This window comes from Balaenoptera musculus, chromosome 9 (assembly GCF_009873245.2).
Source record: "Balaenoptera musculus isolate JJ_BM4_2016_0621 chromosome 9, mBalMus1.pri.v3, whole genome shotgun sequence".
Classification (NCBI taxonomy): domain Eukaryota; kingdom Metazoa; phylum Chordata; class Mammalia; order Artiodactyla; family Balaenopteridae; genus Balaenoptera; species Balaenoptera musculus.
In genome coordinates, this window is record NC_045793.1 from 47,538,633 (window position 1) to 47,559,807 (window position 21,175).

Below are 21,175 nucleotides of genomic sequence, written 5' to 3' on the forward strand. Positions count from 1 at the left end.
TTCTCTACATTTTTCTTGACAAAGGTATGCCTGTCTCCTCAAGTTTTACACCTTCCTCACTTTCTTACTTTCTTCTCTCTTAATCTTTGGTGGCTTATACTGGCCTCAGAAGTTGAAGGGCTGGACTCCATCCAAGTTGTAAATACTGCCCAGCAGAGGCAGAAAAGCAACAGGACATCTGTGGTGTCAACCTGGATGACCAAAGACTAACATTACAGCTGGTCAGGGGTGCCCCAAATTTGCCTTTAATATTCCAGTAAAGACACCAGAGGGTGATAGGTAACATCTAACTACAACTAGGGACCAGCTATATGCAACGTGGTCCCTCTAAGCCTTGTCAAGCCACAGTCTCAGAATAACCACATAAAAGCTTCAAGTCAAAATCACAAATTTATCTGGAAGGGCATTTTTGTAGTTGAGAAAGATGTTCACTAGACTATGACCTCCTTGAGAACAAGGATCATGTCGTACTCAAAACAGTATTCCCAACAACCCACATAGGGTCTGGTAAGAAGTTGATAAGCAGTGTTTTTTTAATCATTTATTCTCAGTAAATGAAAGATTGATTGACTGGGGGCTATTAGACCATGTTAAAAGTAGGTTGCTGAAACAATTTCTCTGATATCTAAAAATCAAAACAGAGCCATCCTTGTCTTGGACTATATAGGAACTGAAGGACATGGAATAGATTTTCAAGCAAATGGTATTTTGCTTCCTCTGATGTGATAGGAATACTGAGAACGGTCAGCCCTCTCTCTGGCTAACTCTGTATTATCCATTTCTCCTTCTCTGCTGGTACTTTTATACCCTCCAAGGCCAACTTGAAAATGGATCTGGGGAGAAAAATGCCTAACCATCATGGTAATTTTTGGACTCACCTTCCCTATTGTCTCATTCATCTGTCTTGTATACAAAAATAGCTCCACTGCTGGTTTTTTTGGTCTGTCTCAAATCTATTCCTAATGGAATTTAACTAGCTTTTTTGCTCAATTCTAAATAAGATGAAAGTAATGGTAACAAGAAGTGGTGAGGATTAAACACTGAGAGTACAGTCCGAGAACAATGGTACCCAGGCTTCTTCCATCCACAGACCACTTCAATCACATAATACTCCATGGATCACTCCTAGTATCTCCAGTCACATCACACATCAGAATCAAGGGGAAGATGGGTATTGCTTTTGATGCAGTGGCAATGAGGCAATGGTTTCACATCTCTTATGTTCCTTAACAAATTATTAATAAATTTTTGCTGGGAGCAAAAGTACATACCAGTGGTACACAGAATTACATGATCTGTAACCACCATTCATCCACAAGGATGACTGTCATAGGACTGCAGAGTCAATTCCAAAATTCTGATGGTTTATTTGAATCTTTTCCTTTATAATTTATACCCCTCCAACTTCCAAAAGGACGATTTAAGGAATTCAGGATACATATACTCTCAGAAACCGTAAGGAGCCACAATTCACACATAGGCAATACAAACTGATTTTTTCCCTGGTATCATTAACCAGGAAAACCTAACTTGAAGTGAATTATGTACAAGGCACATTCATATATGCTATCCATTTCACCTTTATAACAAACCTAGTATGGCTATTATTCTTGTTGTCACAAAACTGAGGCTCAGGGAGATTAAGTAAGAGCTAAAACTACAAAAAAACTTTTAGAAAAAAAAATAGGACCTAGGGTTAGGCAAAGGTTTAAGATTTGACAATAAAAGCACAAGCAATAAGAGAAAAAGATTGATAAACTAGACGTCAAAATTTAAAACTTTTGTGCTGCAAATGATACCATAAGAAAGTGAAAGACAATCTACAGAACAGGAAAATATATTTGCAAATAATATATATGATATGGAACTTGTATCTAGAATAAAGAGCCCTAACAATTCTATAATGAAAAAATAAATAACCCAATTAACAAATGGGCAAAGGATGTGAATAGACATTTCTCCAAAGAAGATGTACAAATGGCTAAATAAGTGCATGAAACGATGAACAACATCATTAGTCACTAGGGAAATATAAACCACACTGAGCTACCACTTCACACTCACAAGGATAGATATAATAAAAGAGACAGACAATAACAAATGTTGGTGAGGATGTGAAGAAACAGGAAACTTCTTTCATTACTAACAATAATGTAAAATGGTGTAGCCACTTTGGAAAAGTTTAGCAGTTCCCCAAACTGTTAAAGAGTTACCACATGACCCCACAATTCTACTCCTAGGTTTATATTCAAGAGAAATGAAAACACGTCCACACAAAAATGTGACACAAATGTTCACAGCACCATTACTCATAATAACCAAAAAAATGGAGCAACCCAAATGTTCATCAGTTGATGAACAGACAATCAAAATGATATATCCATACAATAGAAAATTATTTGTTAATAAAAAGGAATGAAGTACTGATACATGCTACAACACTGATGAATCCAAAAAGACATCACACTAGGTAAAAGAAGCCAGTCACAAAAGACCACATAATGTACGATTCCATTTATATGAAATGTATGGAATAGGCAAATTTATACAGACAGATTAGTGGTTGCCAAGGGCAAGAGGGGGTGGGGGGAATGGTTGATAACGGGTATTTCTTTTTAGGATAATGCAAATGTTTTAAAATTGATTGTGGTGATGGTTATACACTGTAAATATATTAAAAACCATTGACTAGTATACTTTAAATGGGTGAAATTCATGAGAGGTTAACTCATATCTCAGTAAAGATGTTAAAAAAAAAAAAACAACAAAAAAGGTTGCCTAGTGGTTGTGAGACCATGAGAATCTTGCTCTGAATCACTCACATTCCAGATGGCCTCTTGGCACTGTTTACACAGTACAAACATATATGGACAAGCATTACCTTCTTCCACCTGCGGGGGTAAGCAAAATTACAGCACCTCCTCAGACAACCATCTGGTGAGCATGATGCAAGCTTTTGTTATTTTTGGAATGCAGTGCTGCAATGTGCTTGTATTTTAATGCACTGGGAGGGCCCAAGAAGCCTGCAACTGGCTAGAGCTCATGGCAGCAGCCCTCCTTTGTGCTGAGTGGGCAGGAAAGGGACCTAAAACTGAAAGTAGAAAGCTCAGAGCACAGCTCAGAAAATTTCCTTGTGACAAAACATATGCACAACCCTAGGCAAAGTCCTCCGTACTCCTGAATTCCTCCCCACCTCCCACCCCCAAATAAAGTCTGCTATTCTAGGTCGACATACTTTAAATATAGACACATTATGAATCAGCTAGAATTATATAACGATCAAGCAGGAAGGACCTTTACAAGTATTATGTAATGAATGGAACACAGACACTGGAGCCACTTACTAACTGTGTAACCTTGGGCTAGTTCCTTCCTCCACCTTTCTGTGCCTCAATGTCTTCATCTGGAAAATGGGAATAATAAAGGCAACTGCTTCCTAAAATTGCTGCAAAGATTAAATGAGTTAATCCATGTAAAATATTTAGAATAGTGCCTGGAACATTAGAAGTGTTAAGATTTTTTTTTTTTTTTTTTTTTACTATTCTTACAATTATTAATGGGTAAATCTCATCACTTTTATGGAGGAAGTTACTAAAGCTCAGAATGATAAAGTGACTCTGCAGCTGGCAGTGACAGAGCCGGCACTAGACTTTAGGACTCTTTGACTCAACTAGTGTTCTACTATAGAGCATTAACGTATAACCAAGCGGGTATAATATCCCTTGACTAACTTTTAGGGCTTGAAAGATACAAATAACAAACTTACAGTGCCTAGTGTTATGTCTCATACAATGTAGGTGTTTGTGAAATGTTTAATCCATCCCCTTTCCATTCCGGGCTTAATCTTCTAATATGTGAAGAGAGGGCTGGACACTAAATCCCAGAATATCCAATGTTCTACTGCACAAAAGGCAGGATGGCTCAGAATGTTGAAGAAAATACACAGAAGCTCTTTTTCTTTTTTCCTTTTCCTCTGATGGAGCACAGGGTACCTGAGTTTGCCTAATATATTAGGGAAAAGAGACTTTTCTTCCTTTCTCTTTCTGTATTTTAGCAGTACACTCATGCAAGCAATTTAGATACTGCTATTCTCAGGGCTTGATGGATGTTTCCAACTTTCAGTAATTGATACCTAACAGTTTAACTCAAGAGGCAAGAGAAGCTCACAAAATAACTACAGTATTTGGCAAAATACAATAAATGTAGCCAAAATGAGCTTTTAAACAATCTCACCATTTCTCTCTTCCACAAACACATGCACGTTCATGCACAATCACTCCGCAGTGTTTAAACCAGCCAATGGGGTCCTGCAATTTCAGGCCTGCCCTCCATCCCTGCAGTCTTGTTGGAGCCTGTTCTCAGCTCTCCAGCCATGTGGGTCTTCTTTCCTTTCCTTACACTTAGCAGTTTTTTTCCCTGCTTTAGGGCCTTCACACTGACATTCCCTGAGCCTAAAAAGATTTTCCTTACAGCCTCCAACTGCACCTCTGCTATGGCCTCACCACCTACCCAGCTTCTGTTTATCCTTCAGGCTCTGCTTAAATCTTTTCCTCAGTGAAGCCTTCCCCAACGACCCAGACTAGCCTCTCCCATCCTCTCCCCTCAAATCACACACGCTTGGAACTTGCTTCCAACCATGTATCCAATGAATGTCTGTCTCCCCCATCAGACTGTAAGCTCAAGAAAGGCAGGAGCAGTGTTTGTCTTGTTTAACACTGCTTGCCCTGTACCTAGCACAGAGCCCAGCACACCAGTAGCTGGTGAATGAAATTGACAACATCCACCAAGGATTCAAAGGATCAGCTGATAAACTGTTTCCCTAACCTCTCCACTCAAATTTGGACATAAGGCATCCCATATCAAGCTGTGGACATGACGGAAATAAACTACACAAACGGGTTAGGTACTCCCTTCGGAGAAAAATTCAAAATGAACAAAAACTTAGACTGATATTACATGTATTTTTAAATTACTATGTGCAAAACCATAAGAAAAAAATGTTACTTTTAAAAACCAGCTTCAGGAGAAGAAAATTAGTGATGTCTTCATCAAAGCTTGTCATTAACACTCACACTATGCTCTTTTGGGGAGACGAACTTGCATAGAAGGGTGGAAGAAACAAAAATGCATTTGCTCCTCCTAGGCTGTTACCATTCCTTTCCAAAGTAAATGTATCTCCTAAGGAAAGAGAATGTGCTGAACCGTAATTCTAAGTATACCCAGTGTGATGGGCTTCTATGAACAGTTTGTCCACGATGAGGTGGCTTGTGGGCCATGGGAACAAGCAGCATGATGTAAGGACAGTCATCTCTGGCAATGGCTCCAACGCCCCTTTTCTTTAGGGCTTCCACTATGGCATCACTCACAAAATTAACTTCTCTTACTTGGGGCAGAAAAAAGTAGACTCTTTTCCAACAGAACAGATGGTACAGGCACCACATGATAAAGATTCCAAAAGATCCTTCTAAAGAAATTTTGCTTTATTGAAGGATACATAAAAACAGTCGGGGGAAAAAAAGGTATTTCATGACCAGGAAGTAGGTACAGTACCAAGAGACTAAACCTTGTATATAAAGGAGGAGGAGAAGAAGAAAGAAGAGGCAAAAAAAAAAAAAAAAAAAAAAAAAAAAAGGAGGGGGGGAGATGGAACAAAAGAAGGAAGAGTGTTGAGGATGAAAGAAAACAAGTTACAAGGTGTGTGTGATGGAAAGGGGGGAAGGACCAAGACCAGCGACTAAATTTCACTCAAGGGCATAAGATTATTCATCTTAGAGCTTAGACATACCTCAAAAGCAAATTACTTGATCAAGCACCCTCCCTTTAGGTTAGGAGAACGTTAGCCTCTGACATTCACCGGAGCCCAGCCATGAGGTATCCACATCTAATACAATCTCTTGACATCAAATGAAGGTCCTTGAAGCAAAGGGCAAGTCTTCTAAAACACCCCTCCTCACTCAGTTTCTACTAATGATCACAAGAAAAACAAACAGAACTCATTTGTAACCACACTATGCATAGGGAAGAGGTTCTGGGTATACCCACCAGGTGCACTTTTAGCTGTGCTCTATAACCTCATCAGTCACTATGCCAACTGCTCCTCCCAGACACAAATGTCCTTAAAACACCTCCAGAGAATCACACTACAACCTTAAAAAAAACTGTCCTATGGTCCCCTAGGATGGGAAAATACATCTCCGCCACTCTAAGAGATACTGGGAATATTTCTCATTTCAAATACATTGCTATTAAAATGTTAAGTGCCCACCTCATTTTCCATAATAAAAAGTTTAATTTCAAAAAAGTGCCTAGCACAGTTTCCAGAACACATAAGGCTTTTATTTATATACTCATTTATGAAAATGCTCGTCCTGAATCATATTCGCAGCTGAAAAATAGCTGACCTTCTCAAAATATGAAGTACTTCCACAAATTGGAAAGGGGGTGGGGTACTATTTTTAAGGCATTCTGCTCAGCAGGGCAAGAAAAGAGTTGCTAATGCTTGCATTCTATTTTACGGTAATTTCTGAGTCTGTAAAACAAAAAGAAATGCTCAGTGAGAAAACCAAAAACCTTGTGCATACTTTGGAACTGAGACGGAACTCTGATACCTTGGTCTGCACTCGGATGACTCTGCAGGTGACAAAGGGAAAGTGCTTGCTCTGGGGACTTTGTTTGAAAAAGGACCTTTCACCTCTGGGATTCCAGGTTACTGCTGGCATTTATTTGAAACCTTCCGAGACCAGCTCCTTCGCCAGAATTCGAGACTCCCAGAGGACCCCACTGCAGGAATCAGCGCCTCCCTCCCGCTGCCACCGAGGGCATCGTGCCTTTCAAGTCACCACACATCTCAGGATTTCTTAGCTTTCCTCGAAGTGAGGAAAGCTACGGCCCTCACCCAGCCCCTACAGGGGGCTGTGTCTGTACAGCACGGGAGACAGAGAACTGCTGTGGGGAAACATTCCCGGTCCGCGCAGGCCTCTCTGGTCTCAGGAGGGACCGTGACCCCGACCCCCAGAAGGCGCGTCCCGACACCACCCTCCCGCGGCTCAGACAAAGGACCAGAACCCGGGCACGCCTCCCACTCACCGCTCAGATAGTTGGTCCACTTGTACAGCACCCCCTCCATGGCGCCCGCGGCCACCTTGCCCTCGCCCGCCGGCCCCCTCACTGCCCCAGGCCCCAGGAGGCGAGGAGCACCGGCAGCAGGGCCATCGCCCGGCGCTGCCGAGCCGGCCACTCCCGGCGCCTAGGCCCGGTGCGGGGACACCCCGCGGGCCTCACATCCCGGGCCCGGGGGCGGGGTCACTGTGGCGGCCTCCGCACGTGAGGACGCAGCCGGCCGGTAGCCCGGCGCGGCAGGCCCGGCGCGTTGTCCTCAAGGAGGTAAAGGCACTGGGTGGGTCCGAGGGGCGGCTGAAGCCACCCAAGTGTCCCGAGTGAAGGAGCTGGTTGCTGGCGGCGCCACGGCGCACTACCTGAGTCCTCGACCCACGGAGCTCGGGGCCCGCTCGCGCATGCCCAGTGCACCGCTTGCGCGCATGTTCCCAAAATCCACCCCGGGGTTTAGAGGCGCCGGCGCCATGGCTGATGTAGTGAGAGAGGCCCGCGGGGAAAATGAGTCCTGGGAGGCAGGCTTGGGACTAAAGGGAGGGTGAGACGGGAGGAGGGAGGGTGAGACGGGAGGAGGGAGGCCTCTGGGACAATGGTGGAACACAGTCCTGACTCAATGGTGCGGTAGATGGGTTCCATCTCCAGATGTTTGGGAGCCACCGTGGCCCCTTAGGGTGCCCCCTGGATCCTAGTCTTCAGGATTAAATTCTTATTTCAAGGCTAATTAATCCTACGCACTTCAAGGCTATTGAGGTACCCAACAATAAGGCGTACGGAGATGATAGGAATTTCACGATAGAATACTGTGTTTGGCCAGCGAGCGTAAACAGATGTTGTCTAAACTGTAAAACCTCGCTACAGGAAGTGTGGTCCGCGGACAGCAGCACTGACATCACCTAGTAGCTTCTTGGAATTGTAGGATCTCGCCACAAGCCCGGAAACTCCCGAATCGAACTTTGCATTTTAACAAGATCTCTCGGGGGATTCCTATGCATATGAAAGTGTGAGAAAGGACTGTGCTAAGGATATTTGACTAGGGAAAATGTTAACTATAGATTCAGTGGTAAAAGCAGGTTACGAAACACAGTATACAATAGGATCCTAATTGTTTTAGGCATATGTCACAAAACCATGCACCAAAATGTTAAGATGATTATTTCTGGATGGTGGCGTTACAGGAGATCTTTTTTCTTTCTTTCTTTTTCTTTAGTGTAAGGTTACCAGATTTAGCAAATAAAAACACAGAACAATTAATTCTTTGTTTATCTGAAATTCAAATTTAATTCGGCTCCTTTATTTTAACTGGAAACTCGAGTGCTTTCCAGTTTCTTCCAAATCGACTACAATGAACACGTATTGCTTTTGAAATTACGCGAAAAATGTAAAATTAAAAATTTTAAAGACAGATGAGCCTGTGTAACTCGTAACTGTGATTACTACTTCTTGAAAGCGGAGGTCTGCACGTCCTTATCCTTGATAGAAGCTATTATTGACCCTCTACACTAAGGTCCTCTAAAATTATTAGCAGCCATAATGTTGTGCGGCGTTGTAGAATGAATCAGAAGATGGTTTGATGGCGGAGCTCAGTTGCTTTTGGGGCTGAACAACCTTAAGCAGGACGCTTAACCTCTCCTAGCCAAAATATACTTATCTTTTAATGGGATAAAAGAATCTGCCTTACCGGCAGTGTAGAGAGGTTCACGAAGAAGGCACTTTGTGAAACCTAAACCACTGTTAAAGTCTTTATCGTTCATATCCTAAGTTAAATAATAAGCAGTTAGTATTGGGCGGTCTCTCACCAACGGTGAGGGTAAACGAGTCTTTCCTGAGTCCTGGACTTCACACCCTGGCCGGGTTCTTTACAGCTGTGAATCTGTCGAAGTTTCCGGTTAGCTCTGCGTTCCACCCCTCTCTCAAAGTCCGAGGTTGTGGAATTCTGTAATCCTCCGGGCTCCAGGACCTCAACGGGTGGTTCGCCCCTGGGTTTACCGCCCTGCTCGGCCGGGTGGTAAATTACACTGTTGTAGAGTCATTGGCTTGAGAGGCTCCTGAGGGACAGCACCGCAAGCCAACGGGAGCTCGCGCTTTCCAGGGGGCCGTGTTGTAAGAGCCAGTCAAGGGCCGGGTTTGGGTTTAACTCTTTAGAGGTGAGTTCGCAGTGCGTGGGAAAGTTGTCGGTGGTGAATGTGCCACGTCTGCTAGGAAGGGGGAGTCATGAACTTGCCAGAGGCTGTTGTCTTTACCTCTTCAACTACATCCTTAACTCTATGAGGTCGGGGGGCCCTTTTTGTGTTTTTGTAGCAACTTGTCTCCCGCCCTGGCAACATGAGGCTTTTCTTGTGGAACGCGGTCCTGACGCTTTTAGTCACTTCTCTGAGTGGGGCTCTGATCCCTGAACCAGAAGTGAAGATTGAAGTGCTCCAGAAGCCGTTCATCTGCCATCGCAAGACCAAAGGAGGGGATTTGATGTTGGTCCACTATGAAGGCTACTTAGAAAAGGACGGCTCCTTATTTCACTCCACGTGAGTAATTATACCCTGCAGGTAAAATAGTAAAGAACCCACCCACATATGCCAGCTCTTGGGCAGGAACAGTGGCGTGTACCAGCTTTATCTCTATTGAAAAAAACTGAAATATCTAATTTCTTAGTTTGGGGAAAGGAAATTGTTTAAAGCCAATCTTATATAACAAGGCCTTTGAAGGTCTTATTGGAAACATGTGGTCAGGATAAAGCAGTAATTTTTTTAATTATAAAAATTAGAACTAGAATTTCTGAAATGCTGTAGAAATATCTAGGTGTATAATTAGGCAATAAGTAGAAAAGCCTTAAAGGAATTCTCATTTCTCAAACTTTGTCCCTGAGGGAAAATAACTCAATTCCATTTTTATTTTGGTGTAGGTGAAATTTACTTAAACTTTTCATAGCAACTTCATGAGCAGAATATACAATCATTTATTTGCTTGTTGTAGGTTATGTTAATGCTAGTCCATTGACCTAACTTTTGTTCTGATAGATGACACTTTGGTCAAGGCACAGGACCACGATTTGTTTCATTATTTGTTTCTTTCTAGAAATTCAAAGACTTCATTGATGGGTGTGGGTGTGGTTATGGGAGATTAATTCAATACCTACAGTGAAGGATTTTCAGGTGGTTACACTATCACTATTTCTGTTTTATAAAGAAAGAAATTGCAACATGGAAAACTTTTACAAGTGTAATGATTTCCAATTAGGCATTGATTCTCCAATTCCATTCCAAAAGTATTTACTGAACATTTCTTTATGTTAGGCCCTATGTTTGATACTAGGGAGATTTTTAAAATCTGGCTTCTCTCCATCCTCATCCATTCATTCATCTATTCATCAATCAAATCCTTAATGAGTCAGGCCCTGAGGATGCAAAGATGACTAAGAGTGGGTTCTTCTCCTCTAGAAGAACACTGTCTACCGGGGGGGGGGGGGTGGGGGGGTGGGGGGTGGGGGGGGGTGGGGGGGGGGTAGGTAGGAAGACAACTCATGATGTAAAGTACAGAATGTTCGGGCTTCCCTGGTGGCGCAGTGGTTGAGAATCTGCCTGCCAGTGCAGGGGACACGGGTTCGAGCCCTGGTCTGGGAAGATCCCATATGCCGCGGAGCAACTAGGCCCGTGAGCCACAACTACTGAGCCTGCGCGTCTGGAGCCTGTGCTCCGCAGCAAGAGAGGCCGCGACAGTGAAAGGCCCGCACACCGCGATGAAGAGTGGCCCCCACTTGCCACAACTAGAGAAAGCCCTCGCACAGAAACGAAGACCCAACACAGCCATAAATAAATAAATAAAAATAAAGTACAGAATGTTCAAAGTGCTCACAAAGCATAATGAACTCTGGACATAATCATGCTCTGAGAGATGGGGAAAGGGAACGACTTCCCAGAGATCATAACTGAGATGGGCCTTGAAAGATGGGTGGAGGTTTCTCGGTGGAGAATGAGGACGGGAGGACATCCCAGGTAGGGGGAATGGCGTGAACTAAAGCAGTGAAGCTTCGTGGCCCTTCCTAGACCTCGTTTTCTGATAAACTGCCTTTACTGGGCATTCCGATCTGGTCTCTCATGAGGTTCTGAAGTCAGTGGCACTCTTCTCTGAACTCTGTTAGCCTTTGCAAAAAGTTCCAAGATGAGGGCATGCCATAGAATTCTCAACAGCCCTATCTTTTTTATCAACAAGGCCGGTGCCCCAGTGGACAGTAAACAATATTAGGATTTGCATTTGAAACTTCCAAATACATTTTTTATTTTTAGTCTGATCTTTTTTAGACCCAGCCTGCTTTCTTTCAGGTCTCAGAACCAAAAGCCTGTGTGGACCCTGGTGGTAACCGCTTGACATTATTTAGCACTTTGCTACTAAAGTTCTAGTACCTGAAGAGGGGAATATTGTCATGCAGCCTCCATGTAAATGGCCAAAACCTGCTAACTCTCAGTATTATAAAGAAGTACCATCAAATGATCAGTTTATAAAGCATGTTCATTATTTCGAGACCCGTAGCCTATGTGGTAAATAGCCTAAGTCCTTTACCATGACAAGAAATGTTCCAAAACTGTAGGCAGTGCTGGGTGGTAGATTCTTTCTTCTTTCTTTATTCTTTTCTAGCCTTCCCCTATTTTCTATGGTTGCCATTTTGCTACTTTGATCGTGGGGGAAATTAAGGAAAAGAAGTGATGGCCTTTACCTAGATTTAGTAACCATGGTACCTGTGAAGCCTAGTAGAGTGACTTCGTTTCTCAACTACAAGATATCCTTGAATAGGACACTTTCCTTATTGCACTAAGAGGGAGCTAACTGGGGCTCAGATACTACTCAGCCCACAAGCCCCTCCAGTAGCTCAGCAGGTTGGTTTTCTTAGGCTGGCCTCTCTCCAGCTCATGAGCCAGGATATCTTGACCATTTCCTTCTTCCCCAGTCCTTGAGGGGCCACTCCTCCAGACTTCCTTGCATAGCCCCACAATAAACTCCTGGGAGAGAACTAGGCCAGGGTCTGAGTGGGGATTCAGGGTTGAAGAGCAGCCTCTTGCACCTATCAGAGCCATCAGCAGGCTATACATCAGGAAAGGTTGTAGGCAGGATATAAGACACTGAGCTCCTGACTCCACTGTGCAAGTGGGCATGGACCCGTGAGCGCTGGCAGTAAATTCTTAGCTTCTCATTCTCCTTCCCAAACTCATCCATTTCCCATTATTTTATCCCTTTTCTGCATCCTAGTGGTCTTCCTGGGACAGCATCACTTTGTGATTAAGACTTTGCACTTTGGAGTTGGGTCAGATACTGGCACACTCCTCTGTACAATGGGGTAATAATGGTACTTATATTATCATTGTTAAACTTAAAAGAAGCAAAGCATTTAGGATAATACCTATAAACAGTAAATGCTAAGAGTTGTTTTTATTATTATTCCCTCTGCCAGCTCTAGCAAATTCAGCTATGTGAAATTTGCATCAAGAAAGGTAGGAAGTGAAATGAATTACTATAGAGTTTGACATGTGCATGTGTGCTATTTTCATTAATTTCCAAACTAATAAAATTAATCAGTCATGGGTGGAAATGTTATACCACAGCAATAAAAAAATAATGATAAAGTTACTAAGGAGTTCTAATGTGTTTTCTTTCTACTGTAGTTACAAACATAACAATGGTCAGCCTATTTGGTTTACCCTGGGCATCCTGGAGGCTCTCAAAGGTTGGGACCAGGGCTTGAAGGGAATGTGTGTAGGAGAGAAGAGAAAGCTCATCATTCCTCCTGCCTTGGGCTATGGAAAAGAAGGAAAAGGTAATAACAATTCTACATTTTTACTACAGCATTAGAATTCTTCTCTGGATTAGGGATAGAAGTTAGTAACTACTATGTATTTTTTTCTAGAAGTAAATAGAGGACTTGTATATCTTAGGAAAATATAATTGTCTTGATTAGCATTTGAAATGGCCAATTAAGGCCATAATATGTAAATGGTCAACTGAGCCAATAAGGAAAAACGTTATGTAATCTCAACTCTATTATTAATATTGCTCACCAATATGGCGGGTTTTGTTTGTTTGTTTTTGGCCGCACCACCTGACATGTGGGATCTTAGTTCCCCAACCAGGGATCGAACCCATGCCCTCTGCAGTGGAAGCACAGAGTCTTAACCACTAAACCACCAGGGAAGTCCCTGGTGTTTTTTTTTCTAATGGTGGTATTATTTCCATAACATGATGTTTACCATTTTAACCATTTTTAAGTGTACAGTTCAGTGGCATTAAGTACATTCACATTGTTGTGCCAGCGTCACCACTATCCACCTCTAAGACTTTTTTATCCTCCCCAGTTGAAACTTACAATTTGTTTTCACAATGCAAAAAGAAAGACTACTCAACATAATTGTTTTGATGAGTCAAACATTTGAAATATAGATTATTAAGGCAATAAATGCAGTTTTAGATGTGGGCTGTGTGTGACTCACAAATGAAGTCTCCCATGACAGAGCTCTTATGGGAGTTAATTTTCATCTTTGTTTTAAAGTTGTTTTATAAAGTTTTTGATAATTTATTTAAATAAATAATGGAGTGACATGAAATGAGTTTAATAAAGCAGAAGCAAGTGGGCTAGTTGGTCCAGGGAGCCTTTGTGCTAGATGTTCTAGGGCAGCCAATAACACCTGTTGTTTAGGTGGGAACCCATGCAGTTTTCCAAAGGGCTACTTACAAGAAGCCTGAAGATGTTTACATGCATGTATCCTGTAATTCCTTTATTAGAATCTTACCTAAGGGAATAGTCTGGTATTGGGAGAAAGGTTCATAAACAGGGATGTCCATCACTTGTTATTTCTAATAGCAAAAAGATTGGAACCAACTTAAGTGTATAATGAAAAGGGTGTATATAAATAAAATATGGCCCAGTTATTTTAAAATGGCATTTTAAAGATTTTAAAAATTACATCTAAAATATGTCTGATATAATGTTATATTTATAAAGGTAGAAAATGAAGATATATATATTATGATAGTAAGTATTAGGAAAAAATATATACACATACAAAGTGAATCACAAGGAAATAAATAAGAATGTTAATAATGGACAGTGGTTCTGGGAGTTATTTTTATTTCTGGTTCTGTCTCTTCCACATTCTCTACAATGGGCACATATTATATAATGAGGAAGAAAAAAAATTTAAGAAGTCATCAGAACTAGACAGAAAACCACTCTGACGTAGTAGAAATACAGACTTCACAGCATCCTGAAGTCCAAGCTTAACCATTTACAAGGTGGGGATTATGATTTCCTAGCCCCAGTGTACTGAGAAGAAAATAGGTGTCATATGTGAAGTATCCCATATTCTAAATGGATCTTGCTATGTCAATCTTATGCATAGAATAGGATTTACTAACAAAATTCAATTCTTATTTTAATAATGATCCTTTTAGAGAAGTCAAGTATCTAGAAAATGTTTCTCTGATGTTTAAACATTTCTTTCACTTTCCTGTATCTTTGTCTCACCTTTAATATTTATGTATATAGTATTAGTCCATTTCTCTTTCTCCATACGCTATTTGACTTGATTTTATTTTATAACAAGTAGAGATCTGAATTTGAGTCATTTCCTTCAAACAGAATACCATGAAACTAATTCTGCTAATACATATTAAAACACTAATTTTGTAGTTTTTTAGTACCATGTTTGCATGCCTCCTTTTGGAAAGATACCAGTTTTATCGATGACCTCTAGTGCATGCCCTTCTCTGTCTAGATCTGGAATGGTAAGCTTCGGCACACAGTGTAAGTTTTGTTCTTTTGGTGCTTACAGATGCTCTTTAATGGGATGAGGGGGTGGGGCACTGAGAAATATTTGTAATGTTTACCCGGACCTGTATGTTAAATATAGTTATAAAGAAACAAGTTGAAAAAAAATTGTCCATGTGTCCCAGAAGTTTTTTGTTTGTTTTGGTTTTGTTTTTTTTAACGTCCCTGGGGCTTTAACCAAGCTCTTTTCACTTTAAAAGATTTTTATCTCCCTTCTCAGAAATTTGCTTTAATGTCTCCCCTCCCATGGAACTTCCTCAACATGTGTTAAATTTGCTTCCAGATGAGAAAACTGAGGCTTTAAAGAGGGGCAGATGTGAGCCTCAATCCCAGTGTGAAACCAGAGCTCATTCAGTTATATACTGCCTCCCAGTGGTGGAAATGGCAGTACCATGTGTATTTCTAGGCCAGGACTTTTTGACCCAAAAGTTAGTAAATCATTTGTACTATATTTAACTCTGAATTATCTAAAGCCCATTAAGTCATTCTTGACATATAATATGTAACCTCTTAATTATATTTGAAATTTAATACTCAGACCATGAGGCATATCTGTGTGTGTGTGTAAAACAATTTTTAATTGCAAAGCCAAAAACACATTGTTTTTGATCTAATAGTTTGGATTGTTCCTTCTTTATTTTGTTTGAATAAACTATAAGTAATTTCTATATATGGGACAATCTTAGAAAGGCTCTTTATTTAATTCAATTAAAACAGTATTTTGTTCAGTACCACAAATTTTCTACCATCAAAACTTTGGGATCTATTTAATAAAACTTAACCCCTCTCTCTCTTCATGTCAGGTAAAATTCCCCCAGAGAGTACACTGATATTCAACATCAATCTCCTAGAGATTCGAAATGGACCAAGATCCCATGAATCATTCCAAGAAATGGATCTTAATGATGACTGGAAACTCTCTAAAGATGAGGTGATCTTTCCTTTTTCTTTCTTCCTTTCTTCCTTTCTCTCTTCCCTTCTCTCTCCCCCACTTCCTTTTTTCCTCCCTTCCTCCCTCCCTCCCTCCCTTTCTTTTAGCTTACTTTTTAAGAAATATATTTTAAAATAAAATTTATTTTTATTTGTGTAAAATGTTATTTATAAGTTTTCTTAAACACTGATGCTTTGAAAATTGACTTTTTTTCATAGGAAATCATTGTTTTGGAGAGAAATATATTGAGACTTTTCATTTTTTGCTTTTTTTCTCCTTAATGCTTAGGGTTCAGTGTATCTTGCTCTCGCCCTGAGTTTTTGAAGATCTGTTTTGCCAAGACAATTCCCATTTTGGAGCTACGATATAAGAAACGTAGATGTCCTGCAAAATATCTCACATGGGCAGTTTCTGTTTAAAACTTTAGACTGGTTGTTAAATGAGTTGCATAGTGATTTTCTAGCAGTTAGCATCAGCAAGCAGATCACATGCTCAGTTTTGCTCAGGTTAGGAGACCCCAGTCTGGATTTTCCACAGTAGGAGACCTTTCCTAGCCCGCACAGGGTCCTGGTGCTGAGTAAGGAGAAAGGAAGAAGACTTCTCTTTATAATTTATTTAGGTGTTTGCAGCCATTGCTACACATACCTGTCTTAGTCTGGCTTCTGTGGGGAAAGAAGTGGAGGTAGATATCTAGCCCTATGTTTTTTGTCTACCCGTATTCTCCATTCTGGCTTGGCTGGTCAGAAATCAAGTCCCTTTTTATGCTTTCATCAATTTCATTCTAATGGCTAGGAAATGATTGTCTTTTTTTTAATATATAAATTTATTTATTTATTTTTGGCTGTGTTGGGTCTTTGTTGCTGCACGCGGGCTTTCTCTAGTTGCAGCGAGGGGGGCTACTCTTCGTTGCGGTGCGCGGGCTTCTCATTGCAGTGGCTTCTCTTGTTGTGGAGCATGGGCTCTAGGCACGTGGGCTTCAGTAGTTGTGGCTCGTGGGCTTCAGTAGTTGTGGCTCGTGAGCTCTAGAGCGCACACTCAGTAGTGGTGGCGTATGGGGCTTAGTTGCTCCGCAGCATGTGGGATCTTCCCAGACCGGGGATCGAACCCGTGTCCCCTGCGTTGGCAGGCGGATTCTTATCCAGTGTGCCACCAGGGAAGTCCCAATGATTAAGTCTTAAGACATGTTGTTATAAACCGCAGGGTCATGATCCACAGCTACTGAATTCATAACACCTCAGAGTGTTATCAGTCATGGACTTTTTTCTATCCAAGATAAATTTGAATTCCCTTTCATTAAAAAAATCCTGAAGAAAAAACATTCACATGGTTCAAAAAAATCAATTCAATATAAAAAGATTTATTAAGAAGTCATTTTCCCACCCACATCCTCTTCTACCATGTGACCTCCCCCTTCATATCCAGTTTTACTAGTTTCTAAGAAACCCTTCCAGTGTTTCTTTATGCAAATACTAGCAAGCATGAATATATATTCTTATTTCCCCCTTGCTTACACAAGAAGTAGCATACTATACATACTGTTTGACATCTCACTTTATTCACACAATATACCCTGGAGACATGTTCTACATTAGTCCATAGAGTTTCATTATTACTGCCCCCCACCCCTTCTTAACAACTGCATTAAATCCCCTTAATCTTAAAAATAAATATACACTATATGTTTGCATGTTGGTGGTAGGGGGAGGAGAGAAGATTTGAAAGTGCTGATCTAACAGAGGAATAATAGGGATATGATTCAAAATGAAAATATAGGTTGAATTGCATTATGGTGAATCTAGTAGGTAATTGGGGGCAATATTTTGTTTATATATTTAAATATCTGTATAAAAATGGAAACTTTTAGTCTAAATACTCATCAGGCTGGATTTTGCTTTAATTTCTGAGATCAGAAGGTCATGTGGCGTGATTACAGCCAGTCCACAGCAGGTACTATTCCCAGACGCCTACTTAAAATTTAAAAAGGCCATCATTTAATCTGATTTTAAGAGAAATATCTGGAATTCTGACCCTTCTTAGAAACAAGATCTGGATAATTCGGTGGATTGAAAGATAGCAGTCTTTCAAATGCTTGGTTTTATTTAGACTCGGATTAACACATAATATGCTTTCACTGTGTGTTTTTCCCATGATATAAGCCATATATTTGCCTCTGAGCAATATTTTGTGTCTCTACTGTAGCACTATAGCAACAGCTTTTAAGGGGAAAAATTCCTTATAATTCTCTTACTATCATTAGAAATATATCATAAGGTAGTTGTTTAGTAGTTGTTATATATAACTAAATGCACTGCCCGTCCAGTCTGTGATATTGATTGGCTCGATGTGGGTGTCCTAAGAATTATAATTATTAATGTGACCCATTATTTTGTAGGTTAAAGTGTATTTAAAGAAGGAGTTTGAAAAGCATGGTGCAGTGGTGAATGAAAGTCATCATGATGTTTTGGTGGAGGATATTTTTGATAAAGAAGATGAAGACAAAGATGGATTTATATCTGCCAGAGAATTTACATATAAACATGATGAATTATAGACACACGTCTGCCCATTTTATATAGCATCCATCCTTAAAAGAGAGTCTTATTTGTTAACTATGTTCTGTTCATGCTTTGGTTTTTATTTTTATATATTTTTCTGAATATTATTAGAAGAACCCCTTAGGGCTTCTAAGTACCCATTTCTTTCTGGTAGGTTATTAGGAAGAAAAAATTGATTTGTCTTTGAATAGAAGACTTCTGGACCATTTTCCACTTTTACATATGAAGCTTTATGTTTTACTTGCTTACTTGTGATTTTAAAATATTGCCACTGGGTGCATGCCCAACATAAGACCAGGTTATAGCACAAATCAGCACCCTCTGTTTCTTCTTCCCTCTATTTTCTCCAAGTTAGATGCTGATATTTGAAAAGCCTTTTGCAATAGCCCAAGGCTTATTATTTTCATGTTGTAATGAAACAGTGTGTCTGTAACTGCCTTTGAGTCTCTGCTTGAGGAAAAAGGGAAAATGGTTGTTGAGCTCTACGTTTAAGAGTTACTGCTTTACTGAGGAGATGTGCAAAGCTGAAATGAGTAAAGTTAATAATTTATAAATATGTTTACATTGAAATATTCTGCCTGGGATTTAAGCTACATAAGGTTGGGTTCCTAGTGATGAATGACCTATTGTGATTAATAGAACAAATTATTTATGTGTTTATTTCTTCATAATAAAATGTGTCAAAGTATTGTAGAGGAGGTAAAGAGTTGTATTGAGTCAGTGTTTACTTTTTAAGGCTGGAAGATCACCCTTCCTGGTTCTTTAATTAATAAAGTCTATAACTAATGTATTATACTACAGTAACATTGTCTTATAAGAGAAATTAGTAATACAATAAAAATTTTCCTGTTTCTGCCTCATCAAAAAAATGAGGCAGACCTACAGCAGCTACTATTGAATACAGGTCTATCCTGGATCAAAAAGTTGATGATTTTATAATTTTATCTTAAATTGGAATTTTTCCTTAACACTTTAAAAAAGTGCCCAAATCTCCATTTGCTAAGAAGAATCCTTTATAAGTTTACAAAGTGATCTCAAGTGCATCATTGTCTGATTCTCATTAGTCTGAAGCCTATGGAAAAAAGAGGGTAGATCTTAATGTACCTATTTTATAGATGAGGGAATTGTCATTAAGAGAGACTTGTGCCCAAGGTCAACAACTAACTTATAGAACCAGATTTCAGTCCCCAAGTTAAGTATGTTTCTACTGCCCTCTACTATTGAAAAAGTAAAATTTTTCTTTGAATTCATTGGGCCTAATTCTCTCTTCAGTTTGCTCTCCTAGCAGTCAACTCTGTTTTTTGTCTTTGGGTCCTTATCCTTTGAAGATAGTTAACTGGCTGTTTATGGCGCTTTTGAATTCCCATGATCCAGAAATGGCTCTGGTTTCATTGAATAATCTTGGGGTGAACACTGAATTGCCTCAAAAACCTAGGGGTGAGAGGGTCCAGGTGTGTGTCTTAGTCCTTTCATTCCTGTTTACCTCTAGGCTTTTGTTTTTTTTTTTAATACTTATGAACAATTACTACATCATATATAGACTACTTTCACCAATTGTATATTGACATTTTCGCCACTAAGACATAAAGTTCTTGAGAAGAACATAAATAACACCTTTGTCTGATGAAATCACCTATATTTAGAAAAGTCTTAAGTTGTCACTGCTGTTTTCCTCAACCTGAAGGTGTTATAAGCCACAATACAGAAAGCTTTGGTCTGTATTATTGGGGGAAAGAAAGTAGCTTGTCATAGGGTGCTACTTTGTATAAACATTACTGATAATGCTATCTGTGGTAGAGCAAGTAAAGTAAAAAGAATTTTGGTTATTCAGGTAGCATATTTGTTTATCTTGTGTGAATTTGGATCAATTCCCACCTAAATAGGTAGACACCAGTATGAAATGACAATATATAAATAGGTTATGGTTGTTTTTATGTTACCCGCCTTTTTAGTTTAGCTGCATCTTTGCACCTTTTCATTCGTAAGAATAATCAGACATGAACTGTGACTTCACTTGTATATAATTTGACTCAGTAATACTGCTAAGATGTGTCATATTTAAATTTATACAACTCTGTTGTGGTATTCTTTTCAAAATAAAGTTTATTTGGGAAATAATTGGTTTTGTGAAAAATTCTTCAAGTCCCAGTTTCCTCAGCAGCTTTATTGATTTTCTTAACTGTTACTCTAGGTTTTATGTTGAAATTAAGTGAGGAAAATGGACAGGTAATGAGAGGAGAGGAGTATGGTGACATTTTGAATGTGTCTCTGGTTATTCACTCTGTTTAGATATATTTGTAAGGAAAGCTGTGGTGTGGTTTAAATTGTTTTTATTTTTTTTTTTTTATTTATTTTTTTATTTATTTATTTATTTTTTTTTTTATTCACACACACACACACTGTATTTTATTTTTACAAGACATAAATAGACTGACACCAAGCATTGTACATGGATGACCACAATAAATTGTTTTTAAATAAGCATCAAACCTTGAACATTGAGGGCAATAGTTAATGGTGAATTTTTTTGGCAGTGGAGAAGTGTATGTGGTGTTTTGCTTTGTTTTGGTGGTAATTATCATTATTGTTTTGGTTTAGGAGTTTATTGTTTGTCACAGGTGGACATTATGACGATTAATGCCTACTGAGTAAATTAGTGCTATAAAATACCTTATGTAATTAAGTGAAATTCTGGGCTGCCATAAAAATAACAGGAAGCAATGATTTCTGATTCAGATGGGTGACTAGCCATTTGAATCTTTCCTTGTG

General features: G+C 39.8%; 2 protein-coding genes across 7 annotated transcripts in view; one reads left to right on the plus strand and one right to left on the minus strand.

Annotated features, from left to right (window-relative positions):
• PLEKHA8 (pleckstrin homology domain containing A8) overlaps positions 1-21,175 on the minus strand; it is a 94,392-nt gene that overhangs the window by 62,783 nt on the left and 10,434 nt on the right. For 5 of the 6 annotated variants that reach the window (XR_005021188.1, XM_036863178.1, XM_036863175.1 and 2 more), the window contains exon 1: positions 7,087-7,577. The exons of the other annotated variant lie outside the window; for it this stretch is intronic. Coding sequence is in view for 4 of the 5 variants with exons in the window: in XM_036863178.1 (XP_036719073.1) it covers positions 7,087-7,126 (40 nt within the window). In the remaining variant the exon portion in view is untranslated. Of the gene's footprint in view, positions 1-7,086; positions 7,578-21,175 lie in introns of those variants that run through there. 6 annotated transcript variants of the gene reach the window in all.
• Positions 8,760-20,514, plus strand: FKBP14 (FKBP prolyl isomerase 14). Its single transcript, XM_036863197.1, has 4 exons — positions 8,760-9,632; positions 12,762-12,913; positions 15,724-15,851; positions 18,244-20,514. Exons 1-4 carry the CDS (start codon positions 9,436-9,438, stop codon positions 18,400-18,402), a joined length of 636 nt encoding a protein of 211 aa, XP_036719092.1. The 5' UTR covers positions 8,760-9,435; the 3' UTR covers positions 18,403-20,514.

Bases quoted from the DNA above. Each gene is read 5' to 3' on its own strand.
- FKBP14 (XM_036863197.1), top strand. From the start codon at position 9,436: ATGAGGCTTTTCTTGTGGAACGCGGTCCTGACGCTTTTAGTCACTTCT. The intron at 12,914-15,723 runs GTAATAACAATT...TCTTCATGTCAG, and splicing joins CTATGGAAAAGAAGGAAAAG to GTAAAATTCCCCCAGAGAGT. The intron at 15,852-18,243 runs GTGATCTTTCCT...ATTATTTTGTAG, and splicing joins GGAAACTCTCTAAAGATGAG to GTTAAAGTGTATTTAAAGAA.